Genomic DNA, 23,357 nt, shown 5'->3' on the forward strand with positions numbered 1-23,357 from the left:
CAAAAAATGTTTCAAATCCTGTCTTCTTCAGTAAGATACCAAAGAAGGCCTGCTTTAGGCTAGCTACTGCAGTCAGCCAGCTGTTATCTCTTAAATAACCGTCAAACCAATATTGCCATGCTGGCAGCAAATAAAGTCTCCCTTTTCTGTCTCCTCAGCTCCAGAGTTCAGAGAACGCCAGTGATAACAAATGTGCCTTTTCTCATGAGATAAATTTATGCAGCGACTGAGTCTGAACTTGTCTATCAGCTCCTCTCTGATTGAATTTTACGAGATTATCGCGACCGATGCAGCCTCATAATGCATGTCTGCTTTAACTTACATTGTAAGGCTGCTGTGCATCAGTACAATGAGCTGAGGATCTTTATTAGAATTGCTTTATTATGTGCATTAAGTCATACTTATAGGTGTTATCTGAACCTAGATTAAACATATGAGCGTTCAAAGTTTAGAAACTGATGCAACACAGCTGCGATGGTGAATGTGAACAGTTTGGAGTGAGGGCCCGGCTGCATCGTGCTCATGGTTTCTGTTTACCACACTCGCCTCCATTATGCTTGACTCTGTGTGCCTCACCTAAACACTGCACTCTGTAATTCAGCTAAACACTGCATGTTGTATAACAGGTCCTTTCAGAGCAGCATCTGTGCTCAGTCCAAAAAAGCTATCTCATTTTCCTGCAGAATTCCAAACAGGACACAGCTGACTAGACTCTTATCTGTCCAAACATGGCAGCATTCTACAAGATTTAGAGCTACAACTGGTGCAAAGCAGACAATAATATATTGTTGCGATTGCTCCCTGTGGACTCTTTTAGTAGGCAAAGGTGCACAGTCGTACTAGTGGGGTGATGCTAGTTAACAGAACAACAGGAGCCTATACTACAAAGCAAGTCCAGCATAGTGAGTAAGTATTTTCATTATCTGGCTTCACTAAGACTAACAACTCGACAAGCAGTCCCAGGAAGCTGGTTGTCAACTAGTTAAGTCGACCCAGGATGAGTGGGCTCACATGAAAGGAGCGGTGTTGGCTCCACATGATCAATTGCAAACATGGACACGTCCACAGCTGCATATTTCTCACTAGAAGATCAAACTAGAATGCCAAAACAGGAAATACAACCCCCCCCCCCACACACACACACACACACACACACACACAGCTGCTGCAACCAAAGGCAGGCAGGAAAGCTGGAAACAGACTTATCAGTATCACTGCCCCTTCATTAAGGCACAAGTAGATCTGACTACAATAGTAAACCAATGTGTTGCTTAGATCTATTCTATTCTTATAAGACAGTTTTAGCCTTATTCTTTCAGCTGAAAACCTGCTGGTGTTAAACGGTCCTCAGAGCAAATAAAGAACAAATATAAAAACATCTTTCAAACCGGTAAGTGGGCATAATGCAAATTTTATGAGGGCAACTAGTACAAAGACTTAGCGCCTTATCTGTTCCTGTTTTAGGATTGTATCGCTGTATGGTAGAAAAATTAAACCACTTTAAATTTCTTGCTGTCGACAGGATAAAAAAAAATGAAAAAGAGGAAGACTAGAGTCCCTTCAACTCTACATCTTTCTCTACATTTCTGTTTTAATATATGTCTTAGACATCAACGCTTATTTGGGGAAGAAAAAGGTTTCGATGATCCCCATCTTGTCTTCCTTTAAGTGGACTTTCATAATCTATGCACAGAGCTCCACTGGATGCACAGAAAGGCATATGACCAGTCAATAGGTTGTGTTTTTACACACGTTTATCAGTTATTTTGAACATAACCTGATCCAGAGCAGATTTAGGTGGGCAGGATGAGTTAGCATAGCAATGCATCCAGATAAAAAGAACCGCCATCATTGCCCTGAAATTTCAGAGTTAAACCTATGTTAATTCCTACTTCGCAGTACAGACCTCAAGTAGTGCTAACACCATTGAAACCCAGCAGAACATCGGCAGTGGCAAGAAAGAAGAAGGCGTCTTGTGATAAAGACGGATATAAACAAAACAGGACTGAAACTCAAGGAATGTCAAAACTCAAGGATGCACACAATGCATTTTGAAAACTAACGGTGGATGTAAACATCACTTTTGTTTGTTTACAAGGAAACACTAGAGGGCACCTTTAAGAAAAAAAAATACTATACAATATGGATGAAAGCTGGGTGGGTGTTTTCAGGCGTGCAACACTGAACAGCATATGGCAGTTTGCAGCAGCAACAGCTGTAATGTTTGGAGCTAAACTAAATCATGTCAGTTTGTTTTGTTCTGTTTTTTTCCTTGTGAAACACATTCAGCTCTCCAAGCCTCTACAAATCCTTAAAATTTAATATCTTAAAGAAAAGTAAGAAATAGGGATCAACTGATGAAGGTTTTTCAGGTCAGATGCCAATTATTGGTAGTGCAGATAGACCGATAACTGCTATTTGGAAGCAATATAAGTAATATTTTAACAGCGTGTGGTACCAAGGAATCTGTCATTAATAAGTGGGCTTCTTCATTAATAACGGCGACTGTAACTAGATATGTTAAATTGAAATAAGAGTGATTAAATTAGGACAACCTCCTCTGTTTATATGAGATCGACTGAGATTAATTAGTTTGTCTCCTTTAATTACCTCTGCTGTTCTTATCTATTTTCTTAATATTTAACTGTTCTGTCAGTTTTATTGTCCACTAAGGTCCATATCTTAAAGCATTATTAATTATTGCTTTCCAGACTGTTTCTGTGGCTGCCCTCTAACAAAGCTGGTAGCCGTTAGCAAAGCCTTATCCACGGTGAGAGGAGCTAATTTCCTAGTTTCTCGCAATGGTTTGTGTTTTGTTGACTTTATACAGTGTCTACTTGAGATAGACACTTGAGACCACAGAGTGACTACAGACAAAGAGAAGTGGCCACATCACTCCTGGAGTAGGGCATTTAATTCATCAATAATAGTCAAGAATTTACTGGTACCAATAATCGGAAAAATGCCAAATATCAGCCCCAGTAATCATGTGCACGTTGAAACAATAACCTGTCTAACTGTTTTTAATTACCCAATGGAGCCACAAAAACATTTTAAGGCCTCGAAGCTCACCTGCACACTTGGTCCTGCTCACCAGAGGAGGACCAGGAGGGCCGGTTCCTCCCTCTCCAGGTCGAGTCAGCAGCACGCTGATGTGGTACTCCGTGTCCGGATCCAGGTGCCACAGCTTGTAGGTGACCATGTTGACTCCGTGCACCTCTGACCACGGAGACTGGCTGGCGCGGTACTCAATCTCCTTCCTGATAATGGGGCCATCTCCCAGGATAGAGTTGGTGTTGAGCTGGATGATCAGGTAAGTGGAGCCGGCACGCAGCAGCTGGGGCGGCGCGATGGGGGATGGCGGTACTGTCGGAAAGAAATGAAAAGTGGTGAGGGTTTATTCTGTTCTAGCACATGTTTGTATTGGAGAGTGTGGTTGCTGTGGAGAATGCAACAATTTAGGGAGGTAAAGTTGTGGGTATTCACTTTATTAATCAATTGTATGCAAACAGATTTCTTACTATTTTAAAGCTCACTGGGTCTGAAATGAGTCTCTGGAGACTGCAGGATGTGAGCAGGTCAAACTGTGTTCAAATAGCAGATTAGTCATACCTATTAACCAGGCATTCAGAGGCTTGCATAAATTTTACTAAAGTGGAGAGTGGAAAAACAGCTGTGCATGCAATACAGTGAATGTGATGATCTCTGTAACCGAGGGATTAAGTGTCGTATGCCTTTTTCTCTACAGCTGGTCACCGTGATGAAAGAGGAGTCTCTGCATCACTGTCGGTAAAGATTGCCAAACCAAGAATAAATCCCAGAGCCCACCGGTCAAATGTCACTTACTGGCAGATCCAAGCCACTGAACAATTACACGGGCAACAGTGTGAGCGAGGGATGGGAATGCAAAAAGAAACGAGGACAAAGCATGAGAAAAGATCACACTCAGATCTGTGGCTGTGACTAATTCCTCATTCCTGCAGAGGCTCCTCAGTCTTTTATGGCCTTCCTTCTCTGTGGGATATCAACATTACCAGAACCTCACCTTAACTCGGGGCTGCTTTCCGTAGCCTGCAGCAGCTCATCCTTGGCCTGCCAATGACTACACTCATAACTAGAAAAGCACTCGGAGAGCGCAGACCTCCGCCAGGCCATCTGTTTGTCTGTCTGTCTGTCTGTCTGTCTGCTTGTCTGTTAACAGCATAACTCAAAAAGTAATGGATGGATTTTCACCAATTTTTTACAGAATGTCCGGAAGAGCAAAAGTAACAATCGATTAGATTTTGGAGGTGATCCGGATCCAGGATTTTTTGAAGGACTCTGTACAATTGAGAGAGACCGATGCAGCCTCATAATGCGGCCATCTCTCAATTGTACAGAGTCCTTAAAAAAATCCTGGATCCAGACGGTGATCCGGATTACCTCCAAAATCTAATCGATTGTTACTTTTGCTCTTCCGGACATTCTGTAAAAATTTGGTGAAAATCCGTCCATTACTTTTTGAGTTATGCTGTTAACAGACAAACAGACAAACAAACTCCGATGATTACATAACCTCCTGGCGGAGGTAATAAAGGGGCAAATTTAGGACACAGGCAAGCAGCCAGTGGGAGTCAGTTCAAAACAACTCGCTTGTTTCGTTTCGCTTGATTGCAGTTCTGCTAAATACATTTTATCTGTTAATTTCTTTTGTTTGAATCACTCTCAGTACATTAATAGTTGTCTGTTTTTTCCTTTGGTACAAAAACCTATTCTCAAACTAAACACTGCTCTCGGTACTGCTTTCTGTTTAATTTAGAAAAGTTACAGCCAGTTGACTTGAACACAACTTAGAGCCAGCCATGTCATCTGCTCATGGTGCAGCTTGGCCAGAAACAACATCTTTGTCCCGATTATAAAAAAAATAAAAATGTACGGACAACAACAACCACACAGACACAATGGTGGTTATTTGCTGTGAGTGTGAGCACATTAAATGGGATTTCATGGCCTTCTATCAGCACATTCACTGGCTCCTGGTTTACTGGCAGCTGCTGGTTAGAAGGTTTCATAACAGTTGGACAGAAAGGCTCCATTTTGTACAGTAGCAATCAGTCTGTAACAATACTAAAATGAGCCCATGCTTCCACATTAATCAAAGGGATTTATTTCATGTCAAAACAGAACAAGTTTGAGTCTAAAGTCAGGTGAGCAGCTCTATGAGGCCAAACTTAGGCATAGCATTGCTTTAAAGCAAAACTACCAACATTTTCAAGCCAACATCCTCAAGATGACAGTCCTAATGTGGTGACGCTAAGCAGGTATAATATTTTCCATGCTCACCATCGAAGTTTAGCATCCAAACATTTTCTAATTACCACCAAATAAAGCTTAGGCTGATGGAGATGCCATTATTTTGCATACATTCAGTCTGGTCAATTTTTGGCCATATGATGGCATTAGAGGAAAATTTAAAGGCCCCACATTATGCCTCTTTTCAGCAAAATAATGAACATCCCACATGTCCCCCAAATGTGTCAACTCACAATACTTAGCCTGGTTCTAAATTGGCTGTTTCAGCGTTTGTAGCTTTAAAGGTCCCACATTGTGACCCTTTTCAGCAAATTAACCACACATGTCCTCGCGGTGTCTCTTTGAGTTTTTCCCTTTCATTTTTATTCAATTTAAGCTCAAAATACTGCAAAAATTGTTCATTTAAAACGACTGTATTATCTCTAGTTTTAGCCCTGTTCTAAATGTGCCGTTTCACTCTGAAAATCAGTGACCTGCTGCTGTTTCTGTCTGCTTCAGAAAGAACATGCTGTCTGTGTCTGTGCTCACTATTTGAGCTGGATGACTATTGGTTAGTTAGGTGTGAGGCAGCACCGGATTGAGTTCCTACTTGCTTGTTAAAGCTCGTGTCCGGAGTTTGAATCGCAGCGTCTACCAAAACACTGATGGTCCCACCCTCCCTCTGATTTCGCCCCTTTATTTGTGCACGCGCGCAGTACCTGACAGGAGTGCCCGGAGTGCTGCAGCATCTTGCCTGTTTTGCTGTTTTCCACTCCTCTACATTTAGTACATTCAGTAAATAATAAAGGAATTACGTTAGAATTCTGTATTGAGTCTAACTTGTCCTAATACCAAAATAACATGAATCTGCTAGGACGAACGAGTAAAGTTTCAATATGTGGTTACACTCGTGTATCCCTCTCGATGACATTGTTTATCAAACTTAGTGCATTTACGCGTGTATATGTGTTACATTGTTTATTTATTTCTATCTAGAGTTCAGAATTGCATGACTCCTCTGACGAAGAGTATGTCCCAGACGCCCCAACATCTTCTTCCAGAGATCGGGCATCTAAACGAAGCCGTCAGGCGGGCTATGGAGGCCGTGGTCGGGGAGCGACGCGAGCACCCCGAGCCAAAAAACGTCCTGCAGTCTCTTGGCCTGACAAGCCGTGGGATTGGTAACTTTTCTGGAAGTTGCTGATCCCTGATGCTCTCTCCTCCACAAGCAAAACAAATGTGCGCGTGGTTGCGTAGTGCGTAGCTCGCGTCGCTCACCTCTGCATGGGCTTGCTTGCTGTGCACGTTACCGTTGATTGACAGCATGACAAAGCCGAAGCTCGAACTTGATTGGTCGGCAGCGACCGGCGCTTTTTGGAATAACATGGGGGTCTATGAGAGGAAGGCGGAGCTCATGAAGAAATTTTCATATCGCGTCATACTAACATTATATTATAGTATCGAACTAGACTAACACATTTAAGCTTTGTTAAACAATGATACATAAATTGAAAACAAACGGAAACTCCGGACACGAGCTTTAAGCTGAGAGGCAAACAAGTTGGAGAAGAACTTGAAGAACGGCAGAACTAAATGTCTTCAGATTTGAACAGCTTGGATTTTACACCTCCATATCTACAACAACCACAAATCACAATAAAAATGGATTTCCACTGTATGGGACCTTTAAATGCAGCTTGCGTGCTGTTTTCCACGCCCCTTCAGGAGGGCCCTATGCATCTGTGATAGACAGCACAGTTTAAAATAGTTGACCACACAGCAGCTGACACACTCTTTTTACCTAGGGACTACGGATGTAAATTAGCATTGTTGCTATAATCTGGCATATCTATGTCCATTACTGTATAAATAGGGGTTCATTAATGTGCACTGTCCCTACCAAATAAAGAAATATGAGACCAGTACCTTCTATCATTTCTTTTTTTTTCTGAGAGATGATTTTAAACAAAAAACATTTCCACTCCCACCATTGTTTTAAACTCATGACGATGTTGTCGTTATAAAATCCGTAGATTAGCGGTGCAGAGCAGCAGCTTGGCTCCGAAGTGAGCGCTAGTTAGTTCATATATAATGTTAAAGGGCTGAGTTTCATTCACTATTTCATTCTTGATCTGTTTGTCTGGCAACACAAACAAAAAATACCCAAGTGAGAACAGCATTATTGGGAGCTCGGCTGTATTAAAATACATAAGATGTGAGCACAGAGAGCAGGAGAGAAGCAAACAGATGTAAATTTTAGGTGAAGCACAACAGGTGGCATGCAAACACAGAACCACTTCCCGTCCTTGTTTGTTGGAGTGAAATCATCTAAGACATGTTGAAGCTTGAAGAAACATCTGCAGAAAGTAAATAAACCTGGTAGACTGCGAGGAAGCTGCTCATTCTGAATTGCTCACGCCGCAAGCAGCGGGCAGCAAGGGGACAAGATCCTACAAATTTTTGGCTTGATGACTATTGGCTCGTCAATGTAGATGCTTAATAAACTGTGACTGGCTTGTAAAGCTGGAAGGGTAGTTAAGAGAGGATAGAGGAATGGCAGTAGTAAGAATCTTCATGTTCTCAAAACTTTTTTAACCTCCAACTTTTTCAGACAGAAAACACAAAAGTTATTCATCCTGAGGTGAACGTGAATGTCTGTATCAAATCAAAAATAATCGCAAAGGTGAACCTCATGGTGGTGCTGAAGGAAAAGTTAGGTGTGTAAAATCAGCAGGACTCCTTATCGGGGGGATAAAATTTCATGACAGCCATCAGTTGGTGAGATATTTTAAGTCTGTGGTGGACCAAACCAACAAATCGATCGTCCAGCCAAACATCCACAGAACCTTGCTGCTAACACAGCTAAAAAAAACTCCTTTTGCACTTGTTCTAACTTTGCTTTGCCCTTGCATCAGTCTCAGGCTGCCTACAGTAGAGGACAAAGGGATTGAGAATCTTCCACATCCTTATTTCCCCTTCTCATCTTCGCTTTGCTAAGGGCTGGAGTTTGTTATGCCATCAAACCATTCCACAGGCATGTCATTACTGTGCTGTCAGAGTGGTGTCAGGCTGTGGGGTTGGAGTGAGTAATGGGAGTGAGGTCACTATCTGCGGTACATGATATGACAGGAGCTGCAGGAGTCCAAGTCAAGTGAACAGCTTTTTGACATAGAGCTGAAGAACTCAATATGGCAGTCTGTTTGACAGCTCAGAAAACAACACATGGCAGAGAGAGTGTATGCACCAGTCATGTGAGTCAAGTATCACGCCATCCCTGATGACAGAATTTTGCAGAAATACATTACAAATAGGTGTCTGTGATTTTTTCGTTCGTGCACATAGTGACACCCTCTGGGTATTGGTTTCTTTTTTAATTCACCCTTGAATCTCACGCTGTAATCAGCTGTGACCAAGAAAAGCAGAAAATCATACGCTATCATAAAAACAGCGGGAAAACTGATTGTCAGGATGACAGAGGCAGGAGGGAGAGTGAGAGCAAAAGGAAAACAATAAGAGATAAAGAAAAGAGAGCGTTTACCTTTGACAACGAGTTCGGCAAAGTTTGAGACCCCGGAGCCTCTGGGGGACTGTGTGACGCAGCGATAAAGGTCTTGATCAGCTCGCTGCACGCTGTCTAGCTGGAATGACACCACGAAGCGTCGATGACTCAGGTGCTTGACCGACGCCATTGTTAAAATGTCCCCATTGTGTCTCTGGAAAACAGGAAAGGATTGGGTCAGAGAAACCAGGACGGGTCATCATATACTCCTCTTTTACACTTAAGTATTTGTCATTTCCTCCAGTGCAAGAGCGGCACACAAACACAGACTCACACACGTGATGATGATGTCTTGTGCAGTAGACACATGATGGATCTTAAAGGGGTTCTATATTTAGGGTTTGACTGATTATCAGCAGGGCTAATCGGATCTAATATTTAGCAATTTTTCTGGTGATTTTTTTTAACCAATTCCCAATTAAATAAATTAATGTTTGAGTTATGATGCATTTGTCTCTATCTGTAACCGTCAATTTGTGATCTAGAGCAAAGACTTACCCATTACACTATGATTGGTCAATAAGATAAGAAAATATAAGATATACTTTTTGATCCTTAAAAGGAAATTATTTGTAACAGCAGCATGGCAACAGCATACACCGGCTGTCTGAAATAGGTGAGGAGCAACACAAAGACAGTCCAAACACTGGTTTCCAGAGGGTCAGATGAGTATTTATTTGAAAGAGTAAGTTTACAACAACACAACATGTGAGGGGCTTAAAAGCAAATGAGTGTTAGTAAAATAAAAATAAACAGAACTAAAAGTAAACTTCATATTGACATTGATGGGCATTCCAACCAGGAACAAAATAAAAGATAATCAATACGGAAAAAAACCTCTTCCCGTTCACCTCTTAAAACCCAAGAACACACCGCAGTAGCACCCTAAACTAAAACTACCAATGGGTTCCCTGTTTTCCTTTCTGAACAATTCAAAGTTCCCTCTGTATCTCCCCACACATCCACCAATCACTGGAACACATCTCCAAACTTCTGCTGAAGCTCAGCTTCCCTCAGAAGAAGTGCTGCCAGATGAAGGAGCCTTTTGAGAGGCAACTGGCATCATGATTGGACTGTACTTTGGTCTGTCCCAGTCCAGCTTCAGCTCCAGAGACGGCAGATGGGACGAGTCAACGGAGGCCGGGTGGACGAAGGCATGAAGCTGAAAACAATCCAGAAAACAACAGAGGAGGAGTGCAGCGGCCCAAGGAACTCACTTCAGCAGAGTCTGAAGCTGTCCCATTTGAGTCCCCTGGAGAACTTCAAACGTCTTTTAAACACTATGGAAAAATCATCTTTTAGAACTTGTTCTTGTTCTTAGTGTTTTTACATTTTAATTTCATTGCTCAGCACTTTGCACATCCATTTTAATGTCTATGTTGTGTTGTGTCATGACCCTGTTTGTCTGGAACTCAGTGTTATATCATATTGTTATATAGTATAGGTCCCTTAGTGTTGTTTGTCAGTTCTTCAGTGTTGTCTTGTTATCTTATTTAAGGACAGGTCTCTCTTGAGAATGAGAGTGTCTCAATGAGACTACCTGTATAAATAAAGGCTAAATAAAATCAAATAAAAACAGAGTAGCATAGTATGTCTCTTAGAAAACGTCATAGTACAGCCTTTGGTATGAAAAAAAAATGCCATCAACTCCAAGATTTTAAATACTTTCATTCACTGCAAATGAATATCTCCTCCAAATGTCTCACTAATAATCATTATCAGCCTTAAAAACCCACAAAACACCCCTCTATACTCGACCACACTTAGTACAGTCCGGTTCCCCCTTCTATAAATCTGCTTGGAATCTTCCACTTCCTGTTTGTCAAAGTGTCCTTCTACCTGGACAGGTTTTGTTGGAGCTCATGCAACAAACATTTTGGGTAACTGCACTTTAATATGGATGGATGACACTGAATTAGAGTCTGTTTTAATGAGACTGAGTTCAGATGTGTTGCTCTGTCATTAAATAGTCAATTATTTCTCATAATTCACAGAGAAATGTCTGAAATGTTTGCTAGGTTAGTGTCCCACGTTCTTTGGCTCAGCTAAAGCTAACTCTCGCCAACTTCTTGATCTCTTGAGTTGCTTGTTGTTCAAATATCTTGCTAGAGGTGCTGAAGCTCAGAAAGTCTGAGATGTTTGTTCAAAATAAGCTCATTCTCAAGTCTTATCTGAGCTGTCCTCTTTTGTTTGAACTTTCCCTAAACTTAGGAGTTAATGACAGAGCAGCACATCCAGACTCAGTCTCATTTATGTAGAGATTAAACTTCAGTGTCATTCATTGATGTTAAAGTGCAGTTTTTCAGATGTTTGTTGCACATGCTCCCGATCAAACCAGTCCAGGTGGAAGACGATGTGAAGAGAAGCTCCAGAGGATGAATATCACACATTTACATTGGAAATAAATGTCCTTTAATTAGACATTGTCATGTAAAAGATGAATTTCCCTTTAATGTTAAAATCTTTGAGTGTTTTGTTGATGTTGGTTTCTAAATGTTTTCTGACACTCGGTCCCAAAGATGAAAACCTTCTATGGCTCACAAGCTGCAACAATTCATACATTATCAACTGTCTTTCTGACTAAACTAAGATAAAAAGTGAAAAAACTGCCTGATTCCTGCATCATGAATGTACACACGTGGACAAAATTGTTGGTACCCCTCAGTTAAAGAAGGAAAAACCCACAATTCTCACTGAAATCACTTGAAACTCACAAAAGTAACAATAAATAAAAATTTATTGAAAATTAAATAATCAAAATCAGCCATCACTTTTGAATTGTTGATTAACATAATTATTTAAAAAAACAAACTAATGAAACAGGGCTGGACAAAAATGATGGTACCCATAACTTAATATTTTGTTGCACAACCTTTTGAGGCAATCACTGCAATTAAACAATTTCTGTATTTGTCAATGAGCGTTCTGCAGCTGTCAACAGGTATTTTGGCCCACTCCTCATGAGCAAACAGCTCCAGTTGTCTCAGGTTTGATGGGTGTCTTCTCCAAATGGCATGTTTCAGCTCCTTCCACATATGTTCAATGGGATTCAGATCTGGGCTCATAGAAGACCACTTTAGAATAGTCCAACGCTTTTCTCTCAGCCATTCTTGGGTGTTTTTGGCTGTGTTTTGGATCGTTGTCCTGTTGGAAGACCCATGACCTGCGACTGAGACCAAGCTTTCTGACACTAGGCAGCACATTTCTCTCCAGAATGCCTTGATAGTCTTCAGATTTCATCGTACCTTGCACACTTTCAAGACACCCTGTGCCAGATGCAGCAAAGCAGCCCCAAAACATTACTGAGCCTCCTCCATGTTTCACCGTAGGGACAGTGTTCTTTTCTTCGTATGCTTGGTTTTTGAGTCTATGAACATAGAGTTGATGTGCCTTAACAAAAGCTCCAGTTTGGTCTCATCTGTCCAAAGGACATTCTCCCAGAAGCTTTGTGGCTTGTCAACATGCATTTTTGCAAATTCCAGTCTGGCTTTTTTATGAGTTTTTTTCAGCAGTGGTGTCCTCCTTGGTCGTCTCCCATGAAGTCCACTTTGGTTCAAACAATGACGAATGGTGCGATCTGACACTGATGTACCTTGGCCTTGGAGTTCACCTTTAATTTCTTTGGAGGTTGCTCTGGGCTCTTTGGATACAATTCCAACGATCCGTCTCTTCAATTTGTCATCAATTTTCCTCTTGCGGCCACGTCCAGGGAGGTTGGCTACTGTCCCGTGGGTCTTGAACTTCTGAATAATATGAGCCACTGTTGTCACAGGAACTTCAAGCTGTTTAGAGATGGTCTTATAGCCTTTACCTTTAAGATGTTTGTCTATCATTTTTTTTCGGATGTCCTGGGACAATTCTCTCCTTCGCTTTCTGTTGTCCATGTTCAGTGTGGTACACACCTTTTCACCAAACAGCAGGGTGACTACTTGTCTCCCTTTAAATAGGCAGACTGACTGATTATGAGTTTGGAAACACCTGTGATGTCAATTAAATGACACACCTGAGTTAATCATGTCACTCTGGTCAAATAGTTTTCAATCTTTTATAGAGGTACCATCATTTTTGTCCAGGCCTGTTTCATTAGTTTGTTTTTTAAAATAATTATGTTAATCAACAATTCAAAAGTAATGGCTGTTTTTGATTATTTAATTTTCAATAAATTTTATTTATTGTTACTTTTGTGAGTTTCAAGTGATTTCAGTGAGAATTGTGGGTTTTTCCTTCTTTAACTGAGGGGTACCAACAATTTTGTCCACGTGTGTAAATCTTTTTTGGTTTTTATGACAGTAAACTGAATATATTTGGGTTTGACATTTTATAAACCCAAACAAGAAATGAATTACTGGAGAAAACAATCAACAGATTAATGCACAAAGAAAATGTGTTTTCCAACACATTATCAATTATCTTTCTGACTAAACTAAGATAAAAAGTGAAAAAACTGCCCGATTCCTGCATCATGAATGTAAATCTTTTTTGGTTTTAGCTTTTTAGCTTTCTTCCACGTTCGATCGCTCTTGACCCGGTTTTTGTTGACATTTTTTTACCCTTTTTCTGAGCTATGACCAATCCGAGAACATGAAGTACATCATCAGCATCGGCGGCGTCACCGATGGAGCGAAAACCACCCTCACCAACCGCCTGATGAAGAATCTACCCAACTGCTACCTGGTCCATCAGGATGACTGCTGAGCTGTGCACTATTAAATGATTTAAGAATATGGGGTATTGTTACGGTTTGTTATTGTTCTCAGGTTTACTGTTAAAGTGCTGGTGGGGTAGTGAAGAGGGGCAAGCTTGAGAAGATGAAGGTAGAACTTGGGTTGGAGGAGAAGTCTGACCTATCCATAATTATTGATAATTATAACAAATACAAGACTCATTCCATTCACCCCACATTGACTGTGGCTCATTTCTGCCCTACATGTTACCATCTTCAAAACCCCCATTCTTCTGCATAATGACAGCAAGAACCTTTGAACTGTCACCTACACACTGAAAACGGCAGGCCTGCTTGACTTGTTAGGTGAATTAGCCATTTAAATGGCAGTGCTTGACTCCCTGTATGCAAATTCTCCACCAAAATTGACACTCTTTTGCAGGGGCACTCTTACTGCATCCTCGGCTTAGCACGATGTTAAACTGTTAGTTGATGTTAAACATGAATTAGTAGAGGTGTTTCAACCATGTTTAATGCTGCAGTTATTCTCAGTTTTGACACCTAGAATGCATATAGGTTTCAAATATCAGATATCAATCTCCTTAATTACTAATAAAAGGTGTCGTCCATGAAAAAAAAAAAACATATTTGTCAACCCTGTGTTTCATTTCCCAATCGTTGGCTTTTCATAAATTTGGGAGATTTGCAGCAGTCAGATATGAATTAGAGGCTGAGACAACCCGACTGTTACTCCCTACTATGAGTCAAGTTGTCAAAACACAAGATCTCTCATGTCCCGTAATCCGACTTGATAAAGTCTCTTCATTACGGCCTCGCCGCCTGCGTGCCAAACGCCCGCATCATTCAAACTCTACAGCTTGTACTGCCGGCCTGAAGGACAGCAGAAGACAACTGCTTTCACATGCTGAGCAGAAACTCCTCTCGACCACAAACTGACCTTCGGTGGTAAAATTTGCGGAGTCTCTCTTTAAGTTATGGAGGAGCTTTAAACCACACGCCTTGAAAAACAGATTCTGTCAAATTATTGTTTATTTTAAGGACTGGCTGATTCTGAGCCTTGTCAGACCTGATATTCAGTATTTTTTGATGTAAGTTTCCGTTAATATATATGTTTTTAACCAAGTATTGAAAGAATAAAATAGCTGGAATACAAGACATTGCTTTGTGGTCTCAAGCAAATTCCCACTTAGAGCACAATCTGATTGGTTGTATGTCATGACTAACAGCCAATCAGCACTGAAAAACATTCCATAAACAAATGGACACATATATAAACAAAACCATTTTGACCAAAGTTTTGTGTTAGTGTTAGTATTTTTCAAAATTCTGACACCAAGATCTTAATTTTTAATGCAAATGTTTATAGTTCCAAGTATTGATTATTAATCTATTTGAAAGATAAGAGTGTGTATCAATACAAGCACTAGAAAAACATATCAATTGATCAATATTTGTTTGTTAAAAGACATTGAAAGAGTGCAGATAAACCTGTTTATAGGCAAAATTACACAAAAAAGGTCCAGATTGGTTGTCTGTGATTAATGTTTTAGCACATGATTGTATGATCAGAATATTTGTCTAATATTAAGGCCAAAATGGGTTCAAAGATACGGCTTTCTCTTTGTTTCCTTTGTTTTCTTTTCTAGTCTATCCGCCCTTGAACAGACCTACAGCCCCGTGAACTGCTGGGACACTACACTAATAAATTAACAATACACACTTAAATTATTGCTATCTGGGTCAGTTTAAATTAGAGCTGTGTGATTAAAAAGGAGGATTGTCCAACTGTGTACAATTTAATTAGAACTGCAGGACCATATAACTGATTTAATCACGCAATATGACAATCAGACATGCTTTAATAAAAACAAATGAAATCTTGTTAAAATAATAGTGATTATGGGGGTAATACATGTCACGAGTGTCCTCCCCTAATGGAGCCCATCCACAACCTCAGTTGTCCTCGGCGTGCAGTGTTATTGAACCAAAACATTTAACTGCTTAGCATTACGAATTGAGAGACAGATGGGCTCTAATGCATCAAGGTTTAATCAGTTTATAAGCTAATAGATGAATAGCAGCGTGAAGAGTCCGTGCTTTGGTATAAATCTAAAAAGACAGCGGAAATAGCTGCTCGTTTTAGCGTGAAACAGAGGACGTCAAGGCAGAAAACAGAACGGAAACAAAAGTGAGTTGGGGCAGAAAGTGAGAAAACAGAAAAGTAGTGACGGGGGGAAAAAAAGGGAGAAAAACTGGTGGAGAGATGGAGATTTGAATGAATGTTGCATGATGCACCTTGCTGTTGCACCGTGAGAGGCATTTCTCACATTGTTCCACACCATTAAAACCACTAGCATCTGTCAAGTCCACACTGTATCAACAAAACACATTGGATCTGACATTTTTTCTCATGTTTTCCGGCCATTCGCTTTGTGTGAAACGGTGGACATGAATTGTGATACTCCTGCTTTTGATCTGTCAGTTCTAACAGAATCCAAAACATATCAGCATGCTAAGATTAACAAGGAGACCTCTGGGTTACGCTGGGCCATCTGGGCTTCTGTTGTTCTTCTAATTTGGGGCCTTAAAAAAACCACAGACCACACAAACCTCGGATCAAACCTTCGCAAACAAACACGTAAACACACAACCACTGATTGGGGTTAAGCAAGCAGCAAATCTAGTGACCACAGGAAAAGAAAAAAAACATCTTAATCATACAGTTAAGCATCTTTTGTTCCTTCCCTTTTGCCACCTTGCTTGTGCAGTATAGAAGAAAGCAGGAGAAATCGGGATAACTGAAATGAGCACGTGATCCCTTCATGTTACATAAACAATCTGGCTGTAGCTAATTGGTGAGGAAGTGACAAAACGATCTGTAAATCTGGCAGGCGTGTGCAGCCAAGACGGTGGTGCAGCTGCTACGGCAGACACAATCAACACGAAAAGGCACATAAACAGAAAACAACAGTGAATTTTGAGTTCATGTGGAGAAAACAGCGCAGACAAAGCAGACAGGAAGATGGTGAAGAGGACCACTGAAGGTAGAGGGGAGGAAGGGGAGAAAGGCATTCCACTGGCCTCAAGATCTCATTATGGCAGCCACGTGTACGGCTATGCCAGCTAATTACCCAAAGCATTTGTCTTCATCCTTGGGTTGTGCTAAAATGGGAGGTTTGATAAAGCATTCAGAGAGGTGTGAATGAGGATGCTTCAATTACCTAAATCACACGTCTTCCACTTTCAAACAATGCAGTGAAACTGCCTAGGTCAACCATGATTAACACTTGCTTCAGTGGGTGGTAAGATGTTGGCAAAAGCACTGAATGTGTGGCCCCACGGTAATTGCAGCGGGAGATGAAAATAAAAGACGAAGCCCTACAGCACAATGACGTTTGGTTCTTTAATCGGGCCACATGAAGAGATGGATTTTAAAACTCCCATCAGAGGTAACGACTCACCCAAGCCTTCACAGAGCAAGTCATTCTAGATGAAAAGACCAGATATCTAAAACGCAGCGCATGCTTTGAATACGTTCAGCAAAGAAAGCAAAGGGCATTATCATCCTATAAGCAATACAACCTTTCAAAGTGAAGAGGCTTCAAGGCCTTTGCAGCCCTCACAGCGCTCAACCTCTGTGCACCGGCTTTATTTCAGCACAAACGTGTCTGGGACATAGAATGATTCACAAACAGAGACAACCTTGCTGCACTGGTTATTTAAGGTAACAGCCTCCACTTAAAATGCAATTATGTAAGTAGTAAACTGCACTTAATTAGGATTTGGAATGAAATCTTAAACCTAATGATTTACCTCAAGTATGGATGAATCACTAATTGGGCATGCCAAAGCTATACTTTGACCACTTATTGAAGTGACTGGAAAGCTTCTCATTGGAAGTGACGACAGTGTTAGTAGTTGTTTGTGTCTTTTTCAGTCTGGCTGGTTTTCTCCTTTGTAGGAGGAGTGTGGAGCCTTTTACATGTCTGTGCCCAGCGGCCTTTTGTCTCATACGAGGTGCAATCAAAAAGTTTTATGTCTGTGTTTATAAAGAGGAAAACTGAGTTGAATTTGGCCACATTCCCCTTCAACAGTAGTCTCCTTGTGTAGCGATGCACTGCTCCCAGTGCTCTTGCGACGCTTGGAACGCTCCCTGGAAGTCCAAGCACCATCTGCGACGCATGCTGTATCTACTCCACTGTGTCAAATGATGACACTTAAAGCTGAATTTCATTTTGGAGAACAAGAATAAGTTGCAGGAAGCCAAAATTTGCAATTAGGGTGAGTGGCGAGTAACGGTTGTGTTGTGACAAAAAAAAAAAACAAGAAGTGCCTAATCAATCCAAATGCGGTGTGGGTGGGAGCATAGCACAATTTAAACATGCCACAGTTCAGTTCATTTGCATCAAATTTTCTCCCTCAGGATGTCACAGTACAGCTCTTTGTTGACCGCCAGACCCCGTGGGATGAATTCACGATGCACAACCATGTAAATGTCAAAGGCAAAGACGAGGATTCTCGTGAAATTCTCCTAACCTGATGCAACTTCTCCAATGTTAGTGACAGGAGCCTTTTCCACTGCGAAAATCAGTGTTTCTTCTTTGGGTTGTAGCCACAGATTCACCGCTCATCACCAGAGACAACATTTGACGTCTGACACGCTCATCCAGGCTGTTGACTGACGCAGAATGTGATGTCTACTCAAGTCTGAAATCCATGGTGAAATCACAAATGCGCGCTTGGCAGTGATCGCAAAAACTCATGTAGCGCATGTCCAGGGAGTCAGGCTTTATGACGGATACCGCTCACACCTGCTACATGCCAACAGTCCTGGATCTGTTCAATCACGCCTCGTAATCTGTCAGTGACCAGCTGTACCTCTGCATCGTAGAAGATTCAGTCAGTCGATGTGAAAAGTGCAAAAGTCTTTTTTTCCATACTACTGACTGCATTGAAGGTAGAACACAACAAAGTCGAGGACATCCATGTGAGACACTCAAATTCCTTCAGCTATAAGCTCCACCATTAAACCACTGACCTCCAACAGGAACTTCTCAGCCTCTGATGCCCTTCCAGCAGCAACACACTGGAAAGTGGCATTTTGCCCGGCATTGACCTCCTCATCTCCCAGCCTGGAGAAGTGCGGCGCCTTATCTAAAGAGACAGACAGAGACAGAAAACATTGTGAGATCAAAAGACTCCATTACCTTGCAAGCATTCACAATGCCATTCAGCTGCAGAATAGCACACTTTTATTTTTTCTTATCAAGGTTTTCTTTTTCAACTACATAAACAAGCATTCAAGCAATTTTTTTTTTGAGACAACAGCTGGCTCTGTCAAGTGGTGGCTTGTAATTAACTGGATATTGCCAACAGTCACCAAAAGCATAAATTAGCGACTGATTTTTTACAGCACACAGATTGACATTATTTTTTTCAACAATTTCAATTCAATCCAGTGCGTTATTATCTTTAAAGTTAATGAATAAAAGTTTATTATAAGGTTGCATCAGTGTATAATTATTACAATTCTTCATTATTTTTCTTCAAATTTTCCATCAATTGTAATTTGTTCAGAGCACTTGGAAAAGCTGCAGCTGCAAGAGGAACAAAACAATGAAATAAAAAGAGTAATTAAGAGCAGGGAAAGGAAAAACATAGATAATTGTTCGTTTTAATAGATTCTACTTGCTGTGGTGTATTTTTATTGACAGCAGAAGATGGTTTGTTTCATATTTGGTATTGGTATATTTCTGCATTGTCATCATGGCATTAAAATAAAACGCGGTGTTGAAATAAACAATGGGATTGAAATTTATAGCCCTATTGAGATGCGAATGCAAATGTGCCAAAAGGATCACTCAGTGTCCAGTGCCAAAATAACCTCCTAACAAACAACATCAGATCAGAGGCAATCTATAGACGAGCAGAATGTGGGAGTGAAACTGTGGAAGAAAAGCCACAGAGTAAGCATCAACCCTCCACATTTTGACTAATAATGTCCCAGTATGCCGTGCGGAGCTGCCAATGAGTCAGTGTGTAGGAGTAGCCCTCTCACCCAATGCCGTGATTAACAATAGGGCAGCGAGAACCAAACCCCTGCAGAGCCAAATCACTGGGTAAATGCCGGCAGCGCTGCCTGCCATCTCTGAGAAACGAGGAAGGACGAGTCGACGTGTCGCTCGGAGTGATTGACAGGAAGAGATGGCAGAGCAACTGTGAAGCTGAAGCATCAGGGAGATGCAAATGTTTGGGTCTCACTCATGTCTTGCTTGGTTTTGCACGACGCTGCTCAGGGACGGAGACGGCAATTTCTTGATCTTGTTTGTGTACAGTAAGTAAAAGAGAGAGTGATTCCGTTTGTAACCAACATGTGGCCATGTTCCCTTTGAGTGACTCTCCTTCCTAAGGTTAATTCATAATTCATGCCCATGAGCCAAACATACAGTAAACAAACACCAAAACGAGTGTGAATGGAAAAGAACAGGCCCTACAGTTGGCAAGTACTGTGGTGTTATACAGCTAAATGTGTCAGATCTTATCCTCAGGTCTCTTTGGCACGATAAATATTTCATTGGACTGCAACACTGGTTTCAGAGTCAAAGTCTAAGACTCAGGAGAATACAAGAGAAATGTCAACCATGCTTTAACCAGAATTCACAAAGAGGAAATTGTTGAGAGTTGTTTTTTTTTTTTTTTTTCACTGCACAACGCTTAAGTTTGACTTTTCACCACTTCTTTTTCTTTCCCAGCTCTCGTCCCTGCCAAGTCATGAACGCTGGCCATGTGCCACATCATAAGGCAGGTCTTGATGAGAGTCTTAATTATTTAATGGCCACAGTGGGAGCATTCAGAAGATGCCATCTGCTGCGTCTTGGAGCAGCAAGGTGGCTGACTGGGTGGTATACAGTCGGGGTACAAACCTCACTCACAGCCAGTGTTCGTTTAATTAATTCAGTGGTGGCATCCTCAGTTACATGACATCTATGAGAAGTTTGTCTCAACTACAATCACAATTCTCTTGTGAAAACAATGGGAGGATGTCAAACTATAACAAAGGAGATAAGAGAGATCCCCATGAGAGAAAGAAAAATATCCCTCAAGCTTGTGTCAGTTGCATAAGTCACTTTGAAGCAGCGAGGACTACGGGTGTTAAATGTGCTATGAGCTGACAAGAGCCTTTGTGTTCAACAGTGTGCTACACAGGGAGTGCGGAAGTGACAGTGAGAGACTTGGTCCAGGTATTAAGCTCAAGGGTCTTAGTGAATATGTTTTACACAAGGTCCTCAGGGGCTGACAACACACTGAACTCCTACCCTCGCCTTTTTTCCACCACTGACACACACACAAAAAAAAAGCCCTCCGCTGCAGGGAGCCATTCGTTATGAAAAACCCTGCCTGAAGAGAAGGCATTTTCATAAAGCTTCAAAAGTGTAGTGTTTGATGGGAAAAGCCCTTCTGTACAAAGTGGCTGCACTGCACTTCCAGTAAAGCCGGAGAGCATGAAAATGTAAAAGCCTTCAGCGGGTGAATTAAAGATTATACTGATTAACTAGGGCTAGCTTTTCAGTGATATGAAAAAAATACAGGAATTTACACCAGATGACTCGAATAACTTGATTTGGAAAGAATGAATCATTGTGGAATGATTGCGATGACTTTGCTGGAGAGTGTATCTGCATGGAAAATAAAGAATAACTAAATAAAAAAAGCTGATTTGGAACCTTTCCCACATGGTGCACCACTGGCAAAGGCAGCCAAAACAGTTTTTCTCTTTGGATAGCATTTCAACCTTTCTTTGCACTTGTCACATGAAGCTTTGTGGTGCTGATTTAAACGGTCAAGCAAATTAGTAGTGTTTTCTTAAGCGGCCTGTTATAGCTCAACATCATCCTTTCTGTAGCTGGAATATTTCCATGCAACTGACATTGTATTTTCTTCTTGCAACCAAATCTTCCTTCAAAGTATTTTTCTCCTGCTTCTCGCCAATTTTTGCTGTGCACATGAGGACCATGCACGTTAACAAACACTGTATTGTCAAAAAAGTTTAAAAAAAAACAACACTCAGTTTATCCACAAATTCTTAAATCAAACTAAATTATGCTCTATCAGACAGACTTCTCTTCCAGATTAGTCATGAAAAATGAGTCGTGCTGGTTTTCTTTGTAATAAAAAGTTGCAGCGTGTGTTCAATTTCATTTTCCTTACACTTGGCACTGCCAGCGCTGACATGATACATTGCGCAGCCCTGTGATTAACAAATAAATTTGGCTGTCAAACCACACTGGAGGCAAAACGACAGGTGTGTTTTCAGGTGTAAGGGAGCGTTGGCATTTGGGTGCCGCAGTGTTTTAATAGTGCCGCTGTTGTCACCGGGACGCCTCAAGCCAAACTGCAGTGCTAATATAAAAGGTCAATCAGCCATTACTCTTCTCCTCCTCCTATTTATGTTTCATGCTGCTTTAAAATACATTTCACCACCCAAAAAAATGATTCAATCCCTCTTCCCTGTAGCACCTTCTGGAACTGCAATCCATTGTCAGAAGTGGCACTTACAGCAGGGATAGTTGAGCACCATGATGTCATCTATGGCGATGTATCCTCGCCGCTCCCTGGAAACTGTCGCCTCAATCAGCACCTGCAAAAGTGAACATGAATAATGATGGACAGATTCATTATCAGAGCAGCTAAAGCATATACTTGTGACTAGGCTAACCCCTCGAAGCTTAAGTATAAGAGCAATTTTCCAAAGAACATTGAGGGCAGCGCGAACTCCATTGCTCTTGTTCCCTTTGCTGACAGACGCATTAATTACAAACAAACCCATCACCACATAGTTGCACATCTGCTCACCCCCAAACAACAAAAAAAAAGAAAACAAGACAATGAGAGAAATAACAGGAAGACAGAAACATAAAAATAGAGAGATAAATTTCAGTCCTCGGGGCCGTGAGAGATCACTGCTTTATCAGAGAGCACACAATGTGGTGCCTGAGTCATGAGCCCCATTCTACATTCAGGGCGCAGGCTGCTGTGAAGCCATAACAGCAGATAATACAGCTTGCACAGGGCCACGAGACTCGAGGGAGGACAAACTTCCACAGCGTCCTATGGAACAATAAGCTGGACGAGCGGTGGGCTCTCATGAAACCTAATCAATATCAAATCACCATCCTCAGTAATAGTGAGAGAGTTATGAGACGCTGGGGTGATGCTTGTTTTCGCAGCACCAAGGACAGTCTTCCATCCACATGTTTGATCAAAGGCCAGCTTTGAGTTATTGTTTCTCATAATCCGCTGGCCAAATGATTACAACATGCTTCCTATCACTGGGTCTCGCCTGCAAAACTACATTATATCCTGAAAGCTACTTTAAATGTGTGTGTCTGATGTCTGTCTTTATACGTAGTTGAAACACATTGTGCAAGATTGGAGCTTAATTCCTCTCAAGGTCAGATAGCAGCATTAAAACTGGTTCTGTGTTGTGTAGCTATTACACTAGGGAGTTTATTCCTATATGGGCACCAATATGATAGAGTACATGAGCTTCAGTACCAATAAGAAAACTAGACTTGTTTTTTTGTGGAACATTAAAAGTTTCTTCTCGATGATGGAGACAGTAGTTTGATAAAAAAAAAATCCCTAAAGCTATCCATAATTTGTGATCTCATGCAGATATCAAGGCATTTTTTATTATTATTTTTTCAAATTCCATCTGCTGAGCATAGATTTGGGTAAACGAGAAAACTAAAAAGTGGACTTCGAATGGAGATCAAGATACTTTTTGAGACATTGTGAATGGAGTTTTGAATATTTTATGTGCTAAGGGAAGTCTTGACTCCT

General features: G+C 41.1%; 1 protein-coding gene across 3 annotated transcripts in view; it reads right to left on the bottom strand.

The window, feature by feature from the left end:
- ptprub (protein tyrosine phosphatase receptor type Ub) overlaps positions 1–23,357 on the bottom strand; it is a 232,400-nt gene that overhangs the window by 89,691 nt on the left and 119,352 nt on the right. For all 3 annotated transcript variants that reach the window (XM_051956864.1, XM_051956863.1, XM_051956862.1), the window contains exons 4-7: positions 22,071–22,152; positions 18,553–18,668; positions 8,810–8,984; positions 3,073–3,366 (exon numbers count right to left, since the gene is read on the bottom strand). In XM_051956864.1, the coding sequence (XP_051812824.1) occupies positions 3,073–3,366; positions 8,810–8,984; positions 18,553–18,668; positions 22,071–22,152 (667 nt within the window). The remainder of the gene's footprint in view (positions 1–3,072; positions 3,367–8,809; positions 8,985–18,552; positions 18,669–22,070; positions 22,153–23,357) is intronic.

Source organism: Acanthochromis polyacanthus, chromosome 12 (genome assembly GCF_021347895.1).
Source record: "Acanthochromis polyacanthus isolate Apoly-LR-REF ecotype Palm Island chromosome 12, KAUST_Apoly_ChrSc, whole genome shotgun sequence".
NCBI lineage: Eukaryota > Metazoa > Chordata > Actinopteri > Pomacentridae > Acanthochromis > Acanthochromis polyacanthus.